The sequence below is a fragment of the Pristiophorus japonicus genome, chromosome X (genome assembly GCF_044704955.1).
Source record: "Pristiophorus japonicus isolate sPriJap1 chromosome X, sPriJap1.hap1, whole genome shotgun sequence".
Classification (NCBI taxonomy): Eukaryota; Metazoa; Chordata; class Chondrichthyes; family Pristiophoridae; genus Pristiophorus; species Pristiophorus japonicus.
Window position 1 is genome coordinate 38,171,386 of NC_092010.1, and position 17,393 is coordinate 38,188,778.

General features: G+C 45.9%; 1 protein-coding gene across 2 annotated transcripts in view; it reads left to right on the top strand.

Annotated features, from left to right (window-relative positions):
* pan2 (poly(A) specific ribonuclease subunit PAN2) overlaps window positions 1-17,393 on the top strand; it is a 121,148-nt gene that overhangs the window by 47,990 nt on the left and 55,765 nt on the right. For both annotated transcript variants that reach the window (XM_070869676.1, XM_070869675.1), the window contains exons 12-17: window positions 5,804-6,003; window positions 7,122-7,270; window positions 10,465-10,571; window positions 11,942-12,040; window positions 14,627-14,700; window positions 16,677-16,818. In XM_070869676.1, the coding sequence (XP_070725777.1) occupies window positions 5,804-6,003; window positions 7,122-7,270; window positions 10,465-10,571; window positions 11,942-12,040; window positions 14,627-14,700; window positions 16,677-16,818 (771 nt within the window). The remainder of the gene's footprint in view (window positions 1-5,803; window positions 6,004-7,121; window positions 7,271-10,464; window positions 10,572-11,941; window positions 12,041-14,626; window positions 14,701-16,676; window positions 16,819-17,393) is intronic.

A 17,393-nucleotide genomic window follows, 5' to 3' on the forward strand; every position in this document is an offset into this window, starting at 1 on the left:
ATTAACTGGATATCCTTCAATTCCTCCTTCTCACTAGACCTTCGGTCCCCTAGTACATCCGGAAGGTTATTTGTGTCTTCCTTTGTGAAGACAGAAAGATGGAACCAAAGTATTTGTTCAATTGGTCTGCCATTTCTTTGTTCCCCATTATAAATTCACCTGAGTCCGACTGCAAGGGACCTATGTTTGTCTTCACTAATCTTTTTCTCTTCACATATCTATAGAAGCTTTTGCAGTCAGTTTTTATGTTCCCGGCAAGCTTCCTCTCGTACTCTATTTTCCCCCTCTGAATTAAACCCTTTGTCCTCCTCTGCTGAATCCTAAATTTTTCCCAGTCCTCTGGTTTGCTGCTTTTTCTGGCCAATTTATATGGCTCTTCCTTGGACCTAACACTATTCCTAATTTCCCTTGTTAGCCACGGTTGAGCCACCTTCCCTGTTTTATTTTTACTCCAGACAGGGATGTACAATTGTTGAAGTTCATCCATGTGACCTATAAATGTTTGCCATTGCCTATCCACCGTCAACCCTTTAAGTATCATTTGCCAGTCTATTCTAGCCAATTCACGCCTCATGCCATCGAAGTTACCTTTCCTTAAGTTCAGGACCAGAGTTTCTGATTTAACTGTGTCACTCTCCATCTTAATAAAGAATTCTACCATATTATGGTCACTCTTCCCCAAGGGGCCTTGCACAACAAGATTGTTAATTAGTCCTTTCTCATTTTCTATGTTTTCTATGTTTCTATTACACATCACCCAGTCTAGGATGGCCAGCTCTCTGGTTGGTTCCTCGACATATTGGTCTGGAAAACCATCCCTAATACACTCCAGGAAATCCTCCTCCACCGTATTGCTACCAGTTTGGTTAGCCCAATCAATATATAAATTAAAGTCGCCCATGATAACTGCTGTACTTTTATTGCACACATCCCTTATTTCTTGTTTGATGCTGTCCCCAACCTCACTACTACTGTTTGGTGGTCTGTACACAACACCCACTAGCGTTTTCTGCCCTTTGGCATTCCATAGCTCCACCCATACCGATTCCACATCATCCAAGCCAATGTCCTTCCTTATAATTGTATTAATTTCCTCTTTAACCAACAAATCCATTGATTTTGTATGCTGTTTATTTTTGAGGGGGAGGTAGAGAAGAACCTAATGCGCTCTTCAAAAATGGATTAAACAATGGACATCATTGTGGGTACCTCTAAATGTGGTTTGATGGCTTAAGAGGGGATCTCGAAAGGACTGAATAGAAGATACAGAGTCAAATGCCCTTTTTGCCACCTGGAGATCCTGGTGGAAACTTGGCCTGGACTCTTGTTTAGGACTATGCTGGGAAAGAACGACAGGGTGCTTTCTCCATTTTCTTTAACGACAGAAAAGTCTCAATGCAGATTAAACTGGTGCAGAATGGTTATGTCCAAATAGTTCTCCCTCATGACTTTGAATCCCTAGACACGGAATGGTTCCTTTAGAAAGACTTGCATTTCTATAGCGCCTTTCATGACCTCAGGACATCCCAAAGCGCTTTACAGCCAATTAAGTACTTTTTGAAGTGTAGTCACTGTTGTAATGTAGGAAACACGGCAACCAATTTGCACACAGCAAGCTCCCACACACAGCAATGTGATAATGACCAGATAATCTATTCTAGTGATATTGGTTGAGGGATAAATATTGACCAGGGCACCAGGGATAACTCCCCTGCTCTTCAAAATAGTGCCGCCTGAGAGGGCAGACATGGCCTCGGTTTAACGTCTCATCCGAAGGACAGTGCCTCCGACAGTGCAGCGCTCCCTCAGTACTGCCCCTCCGACAGTGCAGCGCTCCCTCAGTACTGCCCCTCCGATAGTGCGACGCTCCCTCAGTACTGCCCCTCCGACAGTGCGGTGCTCCCTCAGTACTGCCCCTCCGACAGTGCGACGCTCCCTCAGTATTGCCCCTCCGACAGTGCGACGCTCCCTCAGTACTGCCCCTCCGACAGTGCGGCGCTCCCTCAGTACTGCCCCTCCGACAGTGCGGCGCTCCCTCAGTACTGCCCCTCCGACAGTGTGGCGCTCCCTCAGTACTGCCCCTCCGACAGTGCGGTGCTCCCTCAGTACTGCCCCTCCGACAGTGCGGCACTCCCTCAGTACTGCCCCTCCGACAGTGCGGCACTCCCTCAGTACTGTCCCTCCGACAGTGCGGAGCTCCCTCAGTACTGCCCCTCCGACAGTGTGGCGTTCCCTCAGTACTGCCCCTCTGACAGTGCGGCGCTCCCTCAGTACTGCCCCTCCGACAGTGCGACACTCCCTCAGTACTGCCCCTCCGACAGTGCGGCACTCCCTCAGTACTGCCCCTCCGACAGTGCGGCACTCCCTCAGTACTGTCCCTCCGACAGTGCGGCACTCCCTCAGCACTGCCCCTCCCGACAGTGCAGCGCTCCCTCAGTACTGCCCCTCCGACAGTGCGGCGCTCCCTCAGGACTGCCCCTCCAACAGTGCGGCACTCCCTCAGCACTGCCCCTCCCGACAGTGCAGCGCTCCCTCAGTACTGCCCCTCCGATAGTGCGCCGTTCCCTCAGTACTGCCCCTCCGACAGTGCGGTGCTCCCTCAGTACTGTCCCTCTGACAGTGCGGCGCTCCCTTAGTACTGTCCCTCCGACAGTGCGGCGCTCCCTCAGTACTGCCCCTCCAACAGTGCGGCACTCCCTCAGCACTGCCCCTCCCGACAGTGCAGCGCTCCCTCAGTACTGCCCCTCCGACAGTGCGGCGCTCCCTCAGGACTGCCCCTCCAACAGTGCGGCACTCCCTCAGCACTGCCCCTCCCGACAGTGCAGCGCTCCCTCAGTACTGCCCCTCCGACAGTGCGGCGCTCCCTCAGTACTGCCCCTCCAACAGTGCGGCACTCCCTCAGCACTGCCCCTCCCGACAGTGCAGCGCTCCCTCAGTACTGCCCCTCTGACAGTGCAGCACTCCCTCAGTACTGCACTGGAGTATCAGCTCAGATTTTTGTGCTCAAGTCTCTGGAGTGGGACTTGAGCCCACAACCATTTTACTCAGAGGCCAGAGTGCTATCAACTGAGCCATGGCTGACAGTCCATTAGCTCATGCAAGGTGAAGCTGTAGCAAAAAAAGGAAATGGTGGCCGGGAAGGGAAGGCTCTGGCCTACAGTGACCTGTTGCTCAGCACCTTGGAGAAGTTGGTCTAAGGGTATGTCTCTGCCAAAGTCCCTCATATGAGGGCCTGGATAAGGCAGTTGGTGACCAGTAAGCCAGATATGTGACATTGGACTTGAACCCCTAGATCAAGGTGCTGGCATATAAGCTGACTTGTGTCAATCCTTCCACTGTACTGAAGGCAAATGGCTGCCTTGTAGCTGATATGGAAACTCTTGAGGCTTGGCATAGAAAGTGTTGTCTCATAAGTCCAGGGCTTGGTGCCTACCATAATTGAGTTACCTTTAGCCGGTAGAACCACTGTGAATGGGTACGGTGTGTCCATGCTGTGGTTATGATGGCAATACAATTCCATTGTGAATCTTGCTGCTCACCATGCTGCTTTTGGGGAGTTTCTCGTAGCGACTGTTCACCCAGCATGGGCTCAAAGCCACACTTGTCTGTTCTCTAATGATCAACTAGGGACTCGCTTCCTTGAAGAGGGACGTTAAGTGGGATCTTTTGGGGTCTTGTTGGTTCCAACATAACACACCCAGCAATGGGAGATTGGAACTCCAGTCAAAAGTCAGCCCACTCTGGCAGAATTGATAATCGAATACCAGGTCCTGCAGTACTCTGGGACACTGTTAATGATTGACCAGCCAGCCTGGCTCATTAATAGATTTGGGGCTGAGATTCCTCTCCTTGGCTCCAGCTGATCCAGGAAGCCAATGCCCTAACGGGTAGTGTGGCCCTGGCTAGGCAAGCATCATCATCATCATAGGCAGTCCCTCGGAATCGAGGAAGACTTGCTTCCACTCTTAAAATGAGTCCTTAGGTGGCTGAACAGTCCAATACGAGAACCACAGTCCCTGTCACAGGTGAGACAGATAGTCGTTGAGGGAAGGGGTGGGTGGGACAGATTTGCTGCACGCTCTTTCCGCTGCCTGCGCTTGGTTTCTGCACACTCTCGGCGATGAGACTCGAGGTGCTCAGCGCCCTCCCGAATGCACTTCCTCCACTTAGGGCGGACTGGTCTTTGGCCAGGGACTCCCAGGTGTCAGTGGGGATGTTGCACTTTATCAGGGAGGCTTTGAGGGTGTCCTTTTAACGTTTCCTCTGCCCACCTTTGGCTCGCTTGCCGTGAAGGAGTTCCGAGTAGAGCGCTTGCTTTGGGAATCTCGTGTCTGGCATGCGAACAATGTGGCCTGCCCAGCCGAGCTGATCAAGTGTGGTCAGTGCTTCAATGCTAGGGATGTTAGCCTGGTCGAGGACGCTAATGTTGGTGCGTCTGTCCTCCCAGGGATCTTGCGGAGACATCGTTGGTGGTATTTCTCCAGCGACTGCTGATACCTCAAGTCGCTAGGCAAGCATACCAGTGCTATCTGGTGATAAGTAATGCAGTCCTATCTGGTTAAACTCACAACAGTACCCCTGCGTAGACTTGGCGCTCCCTAAACTTTGGCTTCTGCCAACCTGTGGACTTTGGGGTAAGTGGAGTGTGTTCCAGTAGGGAGAGAGTGTGCACTTTTTATTGGGCAAGCAGAAACTCTACCCATGTGGGTTTCTCAACTGTGGTCTCTTAACTGTGGTGATGGGTTTTCACATGTGTTTGATGAATGGCCGACCAAAAACCAGGAAACATTTTATAATAACTTTAGAAATACAAAAATAGTAAATAATACAATATTTAATCTGACAAAAAATGTGATGGGTTTACACGTGCTAACTGTGGGAACGCGAAACAGCATCCGTATAAAATCACAAGGTAGGTACAGATCAGAAAGCTCATTCATCCCATCAGAGCTGATCCATCCGTCCAGAAACACCTACAGTCTCCATCATCGCATTCAATAAGCTTTTGAATAACTCCACTACTCTACCCAGATATAAAAATACTGGAAATGTACAACAGGTCTGTCTGCATCTGTAAAGAGAAGTGATGCCACCTCAGCCAGCACCGCTGCCCCAGGCAAGGCCACAGAGGCCAGAAGGTGGGGGCGCGGGGCAGGAGTCGGCGGACGATCCTACTACATCTGGTGCTGAGGAGCTCCGATTGTCGCCCGTCAATCCGCTGGGTCTGTTCTCAACGGATGAGAGCGCGGACTTCGAAGAACCTGCATTGCCACGCTCCAGAACCCATTCCACCCCAAGGCCATGTAAATCTCTGGAATTCGCTGCCTCAGAGAGCTATGGAAGCTGGGACATTGAATAAATTTAAGACAGAAATAGACAGTTTCTTAAACGATAAGGGGTTACGGGGAGCGGGCAGGGAAGTGCATCTGAGTCCATGCTCAGATCAGCCATGATCGTATTGAATGGCGGAGCAGGTTTGAGGGGTCTTATGTTCTTAAACAACAGATGAATGTTTTGGGTGTAGACCTCTCATACCACAAGATGATTAAGCCCTTTAATAGCACGCAAAAGGATGGGGGAAGTAAGCAATTCTACCATTCAGCAGTTTGAGCCGAGTCCCCTGTGTTACTGTCGTGGCTTACTGTGAAGTAGAGGTGACCATATGGAAGTAAATGATGTTCAAAGGTGTTCGTTTCTACACTGTTGAGCCTCGTGTACTTTGATATGGTCACCTGTTTCTTTTGAGACTAACAAGTACTAGTTTTGACCAAAATCATGTTTTTCTGTTTCTTTTCACTGTTAGGCCAGCAATTTCCTTCGTGCTTTCCGAACTATTCCAGAGGCCTCTGCTTTGGGGTTGATCTTGGCTGATTCTGATGAAGCTACTGGGAAGGTGAATCTGGGCCGACTGATACAGAGCTGGAACCGATTTATATTGACACAACTGCACCAGGAGACGCAGGAGCAGGAGGGCCCACAGGCCTATCGGAGTGTCATGGGGAGGTGAGACAGCACTATCGTAATGTGGACAGCGTGGCGGCCCCAACCTGCGAGCAAACACCAACTGCAGGTCGGGGCTATAAAAGGAGCATACCACTGCAAGGTGCAATGCTGGCCGGCTCAGGAGGGCGACTGGATTGGACGTCACCAAAATCCAGGTTGCTGATTGGAGCATGGGCAGGTACAGCAGGAGCGGTGGCAAGCAGCAGGGGAGCGGCGAGGTCGGGGCCCAGGAGCGGCGAGAGATCGTGAAGCGATGTGATCGGGGCCCAGGAGAGGCGTGAGTTCGGGCTCAGGGGCAGCACGGGCCAGCCCACACTGCGATCTATGGACAATAGGAGTATGTGTCCATTCATCAGAGCTGGTCTCCAGTCATTTTATTAACCCTTGCCACTGGACCTAGCTCTGTCAAGCCCGTGTGGTGGCTGGTGTACAACGGTCACCACACGTTAAAAACATCTACGCACAGGCATCTTCCACCCTTCAACATGTAGATCGGGATCTGGAATATTAGGTCCTTCATCGAAACACCTGTGAACTCATCCCTTTTTGGTGTGGAAGCAAGTCATCCTCGATATGAGGGACTGCCTAAGAGAATGTGGTCTGAGCCCGAGTTTGTACGGATTTATTCGTATCCAGTACAGAGCCAATATGCAGCACCATGTGCTGTTAAATGAAGGATTATTACATACTTGAAGGGAATCCCTAATCAGTTTCCCCACAATTGTGACATCACGGAGCAGTCACTTCTGAACAAGAATACTCTAATAATCAGTTTTGTCCAGTGGGCAGCTGACGGTAATAAACGGTGCAGATTTGAGACTTTGTGCAGGTGACCCAGTACCTCAGCACCAAAGCAACATGTCTCGATGTGAGTGAATATAGGTTTGATTCTATTATTTTCACCCTTCACTCTGCTGAGCTCTAAATCTCAGCCCCATTTCTGCAGCGAGATGGTGAGGTGAAAAAACAATATGGTTTGTGATGCCACCTGACCCTTTACATGATTAACATAGTTGAAGCACACTTAAGCCTAATTGCTTGATCTGTTTGTACCAAATAGAATACAAGATGCTATTTAAATGCGATACTCGCTTAAACTCTTCCATATTTCATTTTAGTACATTTGGATCCTCTGGCGAATCTGTGATTGGGAAGCTGTTTGGTTGTGAAGTTGAGAACTGTAGCACTTGTCGCTGTGGGAAGGAAACTGTTCGGGTTTCTTCGAGCCTGCTTTTCACTTTGCAGTACCCTGACATGAATAGTGCTGGTGAGTAATGCACAGAGAATGGTGGGTATCCAGTTCGATCACTGCCTGACCTTCACCATTGCAGTTCAGGACATTGTTATACTTTCACACATTGGCGTGTGACGGGCTCTCTCAAAACTTCTATATCGATAAACTATCTGATTTCTTGAGGCATTACTTCTAGTAAGTTGTAATATGTTGTTTTATAAGAAGCTGATTAACTTGGTCTATCCCTTTAAGGCCACAAACTCTGATTGCCCTAACTAGGCACATCTTGAGGCTTATTCCTGCTAAGTTCATTCTGAACTCAAATCATAGACTACTGCAGCACGGAAGGAGGCCATTTGGCCCTTCCAGTCTGTGCCAGGGCAATTTTCTCTCGGTTAGTCGCTGTTGTAAAATCTCCAGATACTCCCCAAGGTCAAAAGATATCCATAGTAAATGACTGTTTTTGTAGATTTTTGTAAGGATGATGTAAATTCACATAGATGACAGGGGGATCCCTGAAGTGTGGCTGTCTCAAAATGCTTTATCTATCTATAATATATTAAAAATCTTGCGTCTGCATGGACTTCCTGTCAGCTTTTCCCATTTATAAGTTCGTGTCCATATTTATAATGGAAACTCTCTATGTGGAAATGGCTGAGACCTTAAACAATTATTTTGCTTCGGTCTTCACAGTGGAAGACACAAAAACCATGCCAAAAATTATTGGTCACTGGAATGTGGGAAGGGAGGACCTTGAGACAATCAATATCACTAGGGGGGGTAGTGCTGGACAGGCTAATGGGACTCAAGGTAGACAAGTCCCCTGGTCCTGATGAAATGCATCCCAGAGTATTAAAAAAGATGGCGGAAGTTAGAGCAGATGCATTCGTTATAATCTACCAAAATTCTCTGGACTCTGGGGAGGTACCAGCGGATTGGAAAGCAGCTAATGTAACGCCTCTGTTTAAAAAAGGGGGCAGACAAAAGGCAGGTAACTATAGGCCGGTTAGTTTAACATCTGTAGTGGGGAAAATGCTTGAAACTATCATTAAGGAAGAAATAGCGGGACATCTAAATAGGAATAGTGCAATCAAGCAGACGCAGCATGGATTCATGAAGGGGAAATCATGTTTAACTAATTTACTGGAATTCTTTGAGGATATAACGAGCATGGTGGATAGAGGTGTACCGATGGATGTGGTGTATTTAGATTTCCAAAAGGCATTCGATAAGGTGCCACACAAAAGGTTACTGCAGAAGATAGAGGTACGCGGAGTCAGAGGAAATGTATTAGCATGGATAGAGAATTGGCTGGCAAACAGAAAGCAGAGAGTCGGGATAAATGGGTCCTTTTCGGGTTGGAAATCAGTGGTTAGTGGTGTGCCACAGGGATCGGTGCTGGGACCACAACTGTTTACAATATACATAGATGACCTGGAGGAGGGGACAGAGTGTAGTGTAACAAAATTTGCAGATGACACAAAGATTAGTGGGAAAGCGGGTTGTGTAGAGGACACAGAGAGGCTGCAAAGAGATTGAGATAGGTTAAGCGAATGGGCTAAGGTTTGGCAGATGGAGTACAATGTCGGAAAGTATGAGGTCATCCACCTTGGGGAAAAAAAACAGTAAAAGGGAATATTATTTGAATGGGGAGAGATTGCAACATGCTGAAGTGCAGAGGGACCTGGGGGTCCTTGTGTATGAATCCCAAAAAGTTAGTTTGCAGGTGCAGCAGGTAATCAGGAAGGCGAATGGAATGTTGGCCTTCATTGCGAGAGGGATGGAGTACAAAAGCAGGGAGGTCCTGCTGCAACTGTATAGGGTATTGGTGAGGCCGCACCTGGAGTACTGCGTGCAGTTTTGGTCACCTTACTTAAGGAAGGATGTACTGGCTTTGGAGGGGGTACAGAGACTATTCACGAGGCTGATTCCGGAGATGAGGGGGTTACCTTATGATGATAGATTGAGTAGACTGGGTCTTTACTCGTTGGAGTTCAGAAGGATGAGGGGTGAGCTTATAGAAACATTTAAAATAATGAAAGGGATAGACAAGATAGAGGCAGAGAGGTTGTTTCCACTGGTAGGGGAGACTAGAACTAGGGGACACAGCCTCAAAATACGGGGGAGCCAATTTAAAACCGAGTTGAGAAGGAATTTCTTCTCGCAGAGGGTTGTGAATCTGTGGAATTCTCTGCCCAAGGAAGCAGTTGAGGCTAGCTCATTGAATGTATTCAAATCACAGATAGATAGATTTTTAACCAATAAGGGAATTAAAGGTTACGGGGAGAGGGCGGGTAAGTGGAGCTGAGTCCACGGCCAGATCAGCCATGATCTTATTGAATAGCGGAGCAGGCTCGAGGGGCTAGATGGCCTCCTCCTGGTCCTAATTCTTATGTTCTTATGTTCTATATAAACTTGTCACATTGTAATTACACTCTCCCACCAAGGGTGGCATTGTAGCGCCTTTGTGTCTCCCAGCTCCTCGGCCTGCACTGCAGAGAAAATCCTAGGATCCAACCAACTCCACTTCTTTCCCAAATTGCCATATGTTTTGCTATTTAACTATAAATAATGAGATAAAATCAAAATGGTATAAAAATGACAGAATGGATGACTTTAAAAATGGGAACTAAATTACGTCTATGCATCTTGGTCCAGATATCCCCCCACCCTCTAACCCTGCTTCACCTGAAGATTACACTTGGTCTTGTCTTCCCGTGTGCAACACAATGGGAGATCAACTCGCCGTATATTGCGCCTCGTGTATGGTGGGCACTTTATATCAGTCTCTCGCTCCTGTAACACTTTCCCCTTTACCCTTTATTGAGTTAGCTTCAAGGTAAAGCAACAGTAGATCAGAACTGAAGAGCTAAGTAGTATATGAATTGAAAGCAAGGAAGTATCAGGAGATTTGTGAAATTACAGGAGGACCAGTCAGAAGAGCCTACCACCAAGCAAATCACTCAGTTTTTGAAACCAAAATCATTCTCTACTTTTTCTCTGAAAATTCTAATGTCCGAAATGAGATTGTGAACAAAATAGCAACAAAAATTATGTTTTGTAAGAATGTGACTAAATTTATGACTGAGCAGGAGCTGATAGTGTGAAAAGGGAAATCTGTCTGTTTTGTATATATTCTGTGAACTTAAAGCTGTCTGAAAAATGACACATTGATTGATCTCGGTTCTTTATTGTATAAATGCGTAAAATGCCTCTCTTGACTTTAGACAAAACTATTCGACAGTATGAGTTTGCTGAAGTGCTGAAGAGAAGTATTTGCCTTGAACAGAACACCCAGGCCTGGTGTGAAAACTGTGAGAAGTATCAGCCTACGGTTAGTATATTTGGGCTGGGGGGAGTTTTCAGCCGGTAAAGTCTTGGTATATTTGCCAGGAGCTATGTATAAAAGCAAAATTACACCATGACCTGATGTAATGCGTGACGTGTGGGGAAAAATGGGTCAGATTGGAAGGGAGTAACCAGATGAGCGGGCTCAGGTCATGATGTCAACTTCTGAGAAGTTTGAGGGGTTTGTCCGATAGCTTTAGAATGTGCTAACTATACTTGTGTATTGAGGCTGTTTAATCTAGTAACCTATGAAAGGTGATTTTAGATTCCGATTTCATTAAGTTTGGTACACACATTCATACCTATTCCAATATAACTCTATGTAGCATTTCATACATTATGTCTGCAATAATAGGCTATACATTAAGGCACGACTGTGGAGATGTATAAAGATTTCCTGCCAGAGATTGTCCTGTGAAGCATTTGTGTTACTGCCATTAACTTCTCCTATATCCTGTACTTTTAAGAACATAAGAAATAGGAACAGGAGTAGGCCATACGGCCCCCGAGCCTGCTCCGCCATTCAATAAGATCATGGCTGATTGGTGGAAGGACAATGCAAGGTTACATTTTCAATCACATAATTAGTGAACATTTTCTTGCAGTGCTTGTAAGAAGCACTCACTAATGTCACTTCACAAAGATCTTGCGACAGCTCAATCATCAACTGAAAGCAACAATCCAGCCTCGAGGATCACCCGCCACCTACCTCAGCTCCAAGGCCAGTGCTGAGGGGTTGCCTTGTCTTTTCGGAGGTGTTGGATAAGATGTTGAGCTGAGGCCCCGTTTGCCTGTTCTGCTTGCGGTGGAACTGGTGAAAATGTGCAACTTGGGTTGTACTAATCCATGTCGGAAGTACAAAAACCATTGACTTCTCATTTATGTAGCTAATTGAAACGATTTTTAGCATTTAAATAGGAATTGTACTGCAAAAAAAACCAAAACTGTGCACTTCCAGCATTGTTAAAATTTTTAAGATTCGTTACTCTCAAAAGTCCAGATTCCTTTATTGACTAATTCAGTTTACAATTTTTCAAGACACCCGAGAATACCTTTTGCATTTGAATGTAGCAGGACCATTATAGCCTATCTGCAGAAAATACTAATTGAACTGTTCCAAAAAAATTCTGGAAAAAAACAAGGCTGCCTGGTTCACTAGCCGTACCATGAAGTAGCAGGTTGCCGCCTGTGATTACTCACACAGGGCATTTCTGGTCTTTGAACGAAGTGGAAACTAGTGCCTTTCATATCACCATTGTGCCATCTTGTGGCACTGTATCAAAACATATGCCGTACACTGCCACAAATCAATCTATTCCAGTTCCAGTGTTGACTGGACGTTGTGTTTTGTTCCAGGTTCAAACCAGGAATATTCGATGCTTGCCTGATGTCCTTGTTATTAACTGTGAAGTTAACAGCACAAAGGAAGCTGAATTCTGGAAATGCCAAGCTGAGGTCTGTAAAGAGGGATTACCATTATTTCAAAATTACATACTTTATAAATCTGCTAGAATTGTTTTAAGGGGTTACATCCCAATATGGATAGTAGGAAGTAGTCTTCTCTCTTTTAAGGTGATTCTGGAATTAACAAATAAAGCAAAAATGGAAAAGAAATGAAGTCTAGCATTTATATCGCACCTTTTACAAACTCACAGCATGCCAAAGAGCTTTACAACCAATGAAGTACTTTTTGAAGTGTAGTCACTGTTGTAATGGAGTTCCTAACTAGTGCAAACTTGGGTGGTGAGGAAAGGAGATGAGTTCAACATTTCCTTGGTTGAAGAGAATGTCATTACAGGCAATTTGTAACTGCAGGCAACTTTGGAGCACCTCTTCAGTGGCTAGTTGGAGCAGTGTCGGTTGGTGCCTGATCGAATGAAAGGTGCTACAGTGGTTTAAGAGAATGTAAAAAGCTAAGAGAAGCTTTAAATGGGAGAAAATTGAGGAACTATTATCAGAGCCCAGCATGCTGCACCAGAGTAACACAATGTGGGTTTATTGCCTCTGGCTTAACTTTCATTCTTGGTTGTGTTGTTACGGGAAGTTTCTAAACAAAAGCCAGACACACTCCCACAAGGAATGAGAGAAAAGCAGAATAAATCATTCCTAGGCCACTTTGTCACATCTCCTCGTTGCCAGACTCAGAGCAGTATGCTGAATACCTAGGAGCTGGTTGGCTAGATCATGAGAAGGGTGAGCGAGATAAAGTTACCTTTTTGAAAGGAGGACATTTTTCTTCCAAAAGGAGAATAAATTCACAAAACTAATCAAAACTGCATGCACTGGTTGAAGAGAGAGAGAATTTCTTCATCCAGTGCTGTTGGCTGGCTTAAGGCGACGATTTATCTGCCCTCTTAAACACTGAAATTTTACTTTGGCGATAACTATCCCACCCTCCATTTTATTGACACCTGTTAGATTTGTGTCTTCAGATCTAACTTTCATCAGTCAGTTTTGCTGCTTCAGTACACCTTGCATTGTACAATATGTTGCACAGGCTCAGTGTCTAGCCATTCAAAATGATCAGTTTGATTTTCAAAAAGGCTATCAATTCAAGAATGATAGTTCTGCGGGAGAGATACTCGGTTCAATTCAGTAGTGGCCATTCATTTATATAATAGCAGGTACTGCCATACAGGAAATGCTGTATTGGATCAAATTATTGTACCAGTCATTTTGTACCAGATATTTTGATAAGGATCAAATACCGGACACGCCTTATGGTTAAGTTGTTCAATAGGAACAAGAGTAGGCCATTCAGCCCCTTGAGCCTGTTGGTCGATTCAATTAGATCATGGCTGATCTATACCATTTTAAAACTGGCCCAGCATCCACAGCCTTTTGGGGGAGAGAATTGCAGATTTCCCCTACCCTTTGTGTGAAAAACTGCTTTCTGATTTCACTCCTGAACAGCCTAGCTCTAATTATGCCCTATTGTCCTTGAAATAGTTTCTCTCTATCATCATCATAGGCAGCCCCTCGAAACGAGGATGACTTGCTTCCACACCAAAAAGGATGAGTTCACAGGTGTTTCAATGAAGGACCTAATATTCCAGATCCCGAACTGCATCCTGAAGGGTGGAAGATGCCTGTGGGTGGATTTTTTTAACGTGGGGTGGCCGTTGCACACCAGCCACCACATGGGCTTGACAGAGCGAGGTATTCGTCCGATGGCAAGGATTACCCAAAACACCTGGAGACCTGCTCTGCTGCACGGACCTAGTGCCGCGCACATATCGCAGTGTGGGCTGGGCCCTGCTGCCCCTGGGCCCTCACCTCTTCTGGCCCCGAACTCATCCCTCTCCTGTCAATCCTATCAAATCTCTTATTCATTTTAAATGCCTTGATTAGATCATCCTTCAACCTTCTATACTCAAGGGATTAAAAGCCAAGTTCATGCAACCTGCCCTCATAATTTAACCCTTTAAGCGGTGGTGTCATGCAGGTGAATCTGCACTGCCATTTCCCAGTCCAATATATCTTTGCTGAGGTTCATTGCTACAAGGTGCATTATTGCATTGTACAGACCAGGAAGGTTCTACATTTGACTTGGTTTGTGTTAAGTTAGCTTATCTTAGCCAGGGTAGGAATAGGAGCTCTACAATTTGTCTCTGCTACCTACCCTCACTCAGGGGTGCTACCTACCCTCACTCAGGGGTACTATCAGCCAGGGTTCTCACTCTGGATCACTGTCCAGTGATCTTTACTCGAAAGTGCATGTGACTGGACGTCAGGTGTGCATGGGATTGAGCTCTGCTACAGTGCCCTTCATGGCAAGTACTTGTAGGTGGTTGTGAGTGAGAGCAGCGAGGGTTTGGCTGTGACCCTTTCTCTGCCCAAACAGCATGCTGACTCACTGTTTAGGGTCACCTGAATAATGGCCACTTAAATGAGCTACCGGGTATTTTGCATGAGTCAGTATGTTCAGCAGGGCACAAAATTGAGGATGGGGAGGGGACAGCTTAAATACAACTTTATGCTGATGGCTTAATGTGTTGTTTTTGAATATTTGCTATAGTGATGTGTTTTATTTTGTGACAGTACGAACTGCACAACAAAATGAGGAAGGAAGATTTAGAAGCAATGAAAATGAAAGAAAATAACCCGACAGAATGGTAGGTTTGCTGCTTTTTCAGTTTTTTAAGAAATAGGAGCAGGAGTGGGCCATTCGGCCCCTCAAGCCTGCTCCGTCATTCAGTAAGATCATGGCTGATCGTCGATCTCAAATTCCACTTTCCTGCCCGTTCCCCATATCCCTTGTTCAAAAATCTGTCTATCTCCACCTTAAATATATTCAATGACCCAGCCTCCACAGCTCCCTGGGGTAGAGAATTCCAAAGATTCACCACCCTCTGAAGAAATTTCTCCTTATCTCCATCCTTTTCTTTCAGCGTGAGTGACGAGCTTGTTTATAATGTAACTTAGTTCAAGTGCTTTTATTCAATATCATTGGGAGAGTTGTAATGTGTACGCACATTTACCTTCCCTTTTTCAAGAACAACATATTGTCTCTGTCAGCTGTTCACAAGAAACAAGAGTTCCTGGCCCAAATAATAAAAACACAACAACCGAGAGTGCTTACAAAGTGGTTGTAATATCAAAGATTGATATCTAAGGGTAGACCTTTGTACCTGTGATACTCTGATCTGTGCTCACAGTGAGCCAGATATCTCGGTAAAGGGGGGAGCTAGGAAAATCTACCCTCCAGTTTTGGAAGGGCTTTGAACAACTGGTTTATACTCCTATGCTCTGTTACCAGAACCCACATTCCAGTTAGTTTATTATACTGTAATTCACATAAATGGTTTCGTCAATGGGAAATGATGTGCGCACCTTTCCCCCTCCTGCATAGTGAATGAATACTTTAACCTGTTATGCCACCAGTTGGCCCCTAATTGTGTTTGTTTCCTTCCAAATCTGTCTTATTACAAAGAGCTTGTTATACTTTCTAAATGTGCTTAGTTAGAAACTATACATAAAGGCTTTTAGATGCTTTAGTGTAAACATAAGAAATAGGAACAGGAGTAGGCCATACGGCCCCTCGAGCCTGCTCTGCCATTTAATACGATCATGGCTGATCCGATCATGGACTCAGGTCCACTTCCCTGCCCGCTCCCCATAACCCCTTATCCCCTTATCAGCTAAGAAATTGTCTATCTCTGTCTTAAATCTATTCAATGACCCAGCTTCCACAGCTCTCCGAGGCAGTGAATTCCACAGATTTACAACCCTCTGAAAGAAGAGTTTTAAATGGGCGGCCCCTTATTCTAAGATTATGCCCCCTAGTTCTAGTCTCCCCCGTCAGTGGAAACATCCTCTCTGCATCCACCTTGTCAAGCCCCCTCATTTTCGATAGGATCACCTCTCATTCTTCTGAATTCCAATGAGTAGAGGCCCAACCTACTCAACCTTTCCTCATAAGTCAACCCCCTCATCTCCGGAATCAACCTAGTGAACCTTCTCTGAACTGCCTCCAAAGCAAGTATATCCTTTCGTAAATATGGAAACCAAAACTGCACGCAGTATTCCAGGTGTGGCCTCATCAATAGCTTGTATAACTGTTGCAAGACTTCCCTGCTTTTATACTCCATCCCCTTTGCAATAAAGGCCAAGATTCCATTGGCCTTCCTGATCACTTGCTGTACCTGCATACTAACCTTTTGTGTTTCATGCACCAGGATCCAAGAACAGAGGGAACACATGAAACTACATCACAATGAAGTTTCAGAAAAAATGCCCATTTCTTTTACTGTCCCATACAAAGTTACAGTATTCTCTTTTTACTTCTCAAGTAGGCAGTCTTTTTTTCAAAAGGAAGAAAATTAAGTTATTTTGCTAGCTATTAATACATCTGAAATTGCACATAACTATGGTATAAATAGAATAGACCATGGCTATCTTTTCTGATACGGTATTTATATAATTTACGAACCTGACTGAAGGTAACACACAGATTTTATGCAATGACCAGATCTGTCAATCCACACACCAAGTACTGTATCCCACTCGTCTCCTGGGATGATCTCTATCATCACTTGCGAGATAGTAATATAACGTTCCATTTACAAGTAGATGCTTTAATTTTTTTCAGGGAAGCACTTTGTAACGCAGAAGGGCTGAGCTTCTATACATCAATTGAGGAACTGAAAAATATTTGGATCCCATGTTCTATCAAGATGAAGCTGACTAAAAATAAGGAGCTGGAAGTTACAACCTGGACTGAAAATGAAGGCGTACGTAACTATTTCTAGGCTTTTATCCCGTGATGTACCTTTTTTAATCTTCCCTTAAAGGATTGATTCTGATATCTGTAAAGCATTAGTGAAGATCTCCGCAGGTCGGGGCTATAGAGCTGGAGCGCCAGGCCCTGGGATATCATGGGCCATTCCGATCTGCGAGAGAACATCTCCGCAGGTCAGGGCTATAGAGCTGGAGCGCCAGGCCCTGGGATATCATGGGCCATCCCGACCTGCGAGAGAACATCTCCGCAGGTCAGGGCTATAGAGCTGGAGCATGCCACTGTAGCTTCAAGCGCGAGCCGACACAAATGTGCGACGGCTTCGAGATGGGTGACGTCATCAGGACCCAGGTCGTCGTTTGGAGCGTGGGCAGGAGCATCGGCAGGGCCCTGGTACAGCAGAGGAGCGGGAAGGTCGTGGTGGACTTGCGACGAGTGATCGTGGCGGAGGAACGATGAGGGATCGTGGCTGAGCTTTGGTGGGTGATTGTGACGGTGGTTCGGCGAATGTTTGGCGCGGAGAGAGATTGTACCGGAGGTGCAGCGAGTGTTTTTGTGACGGAATAGCGG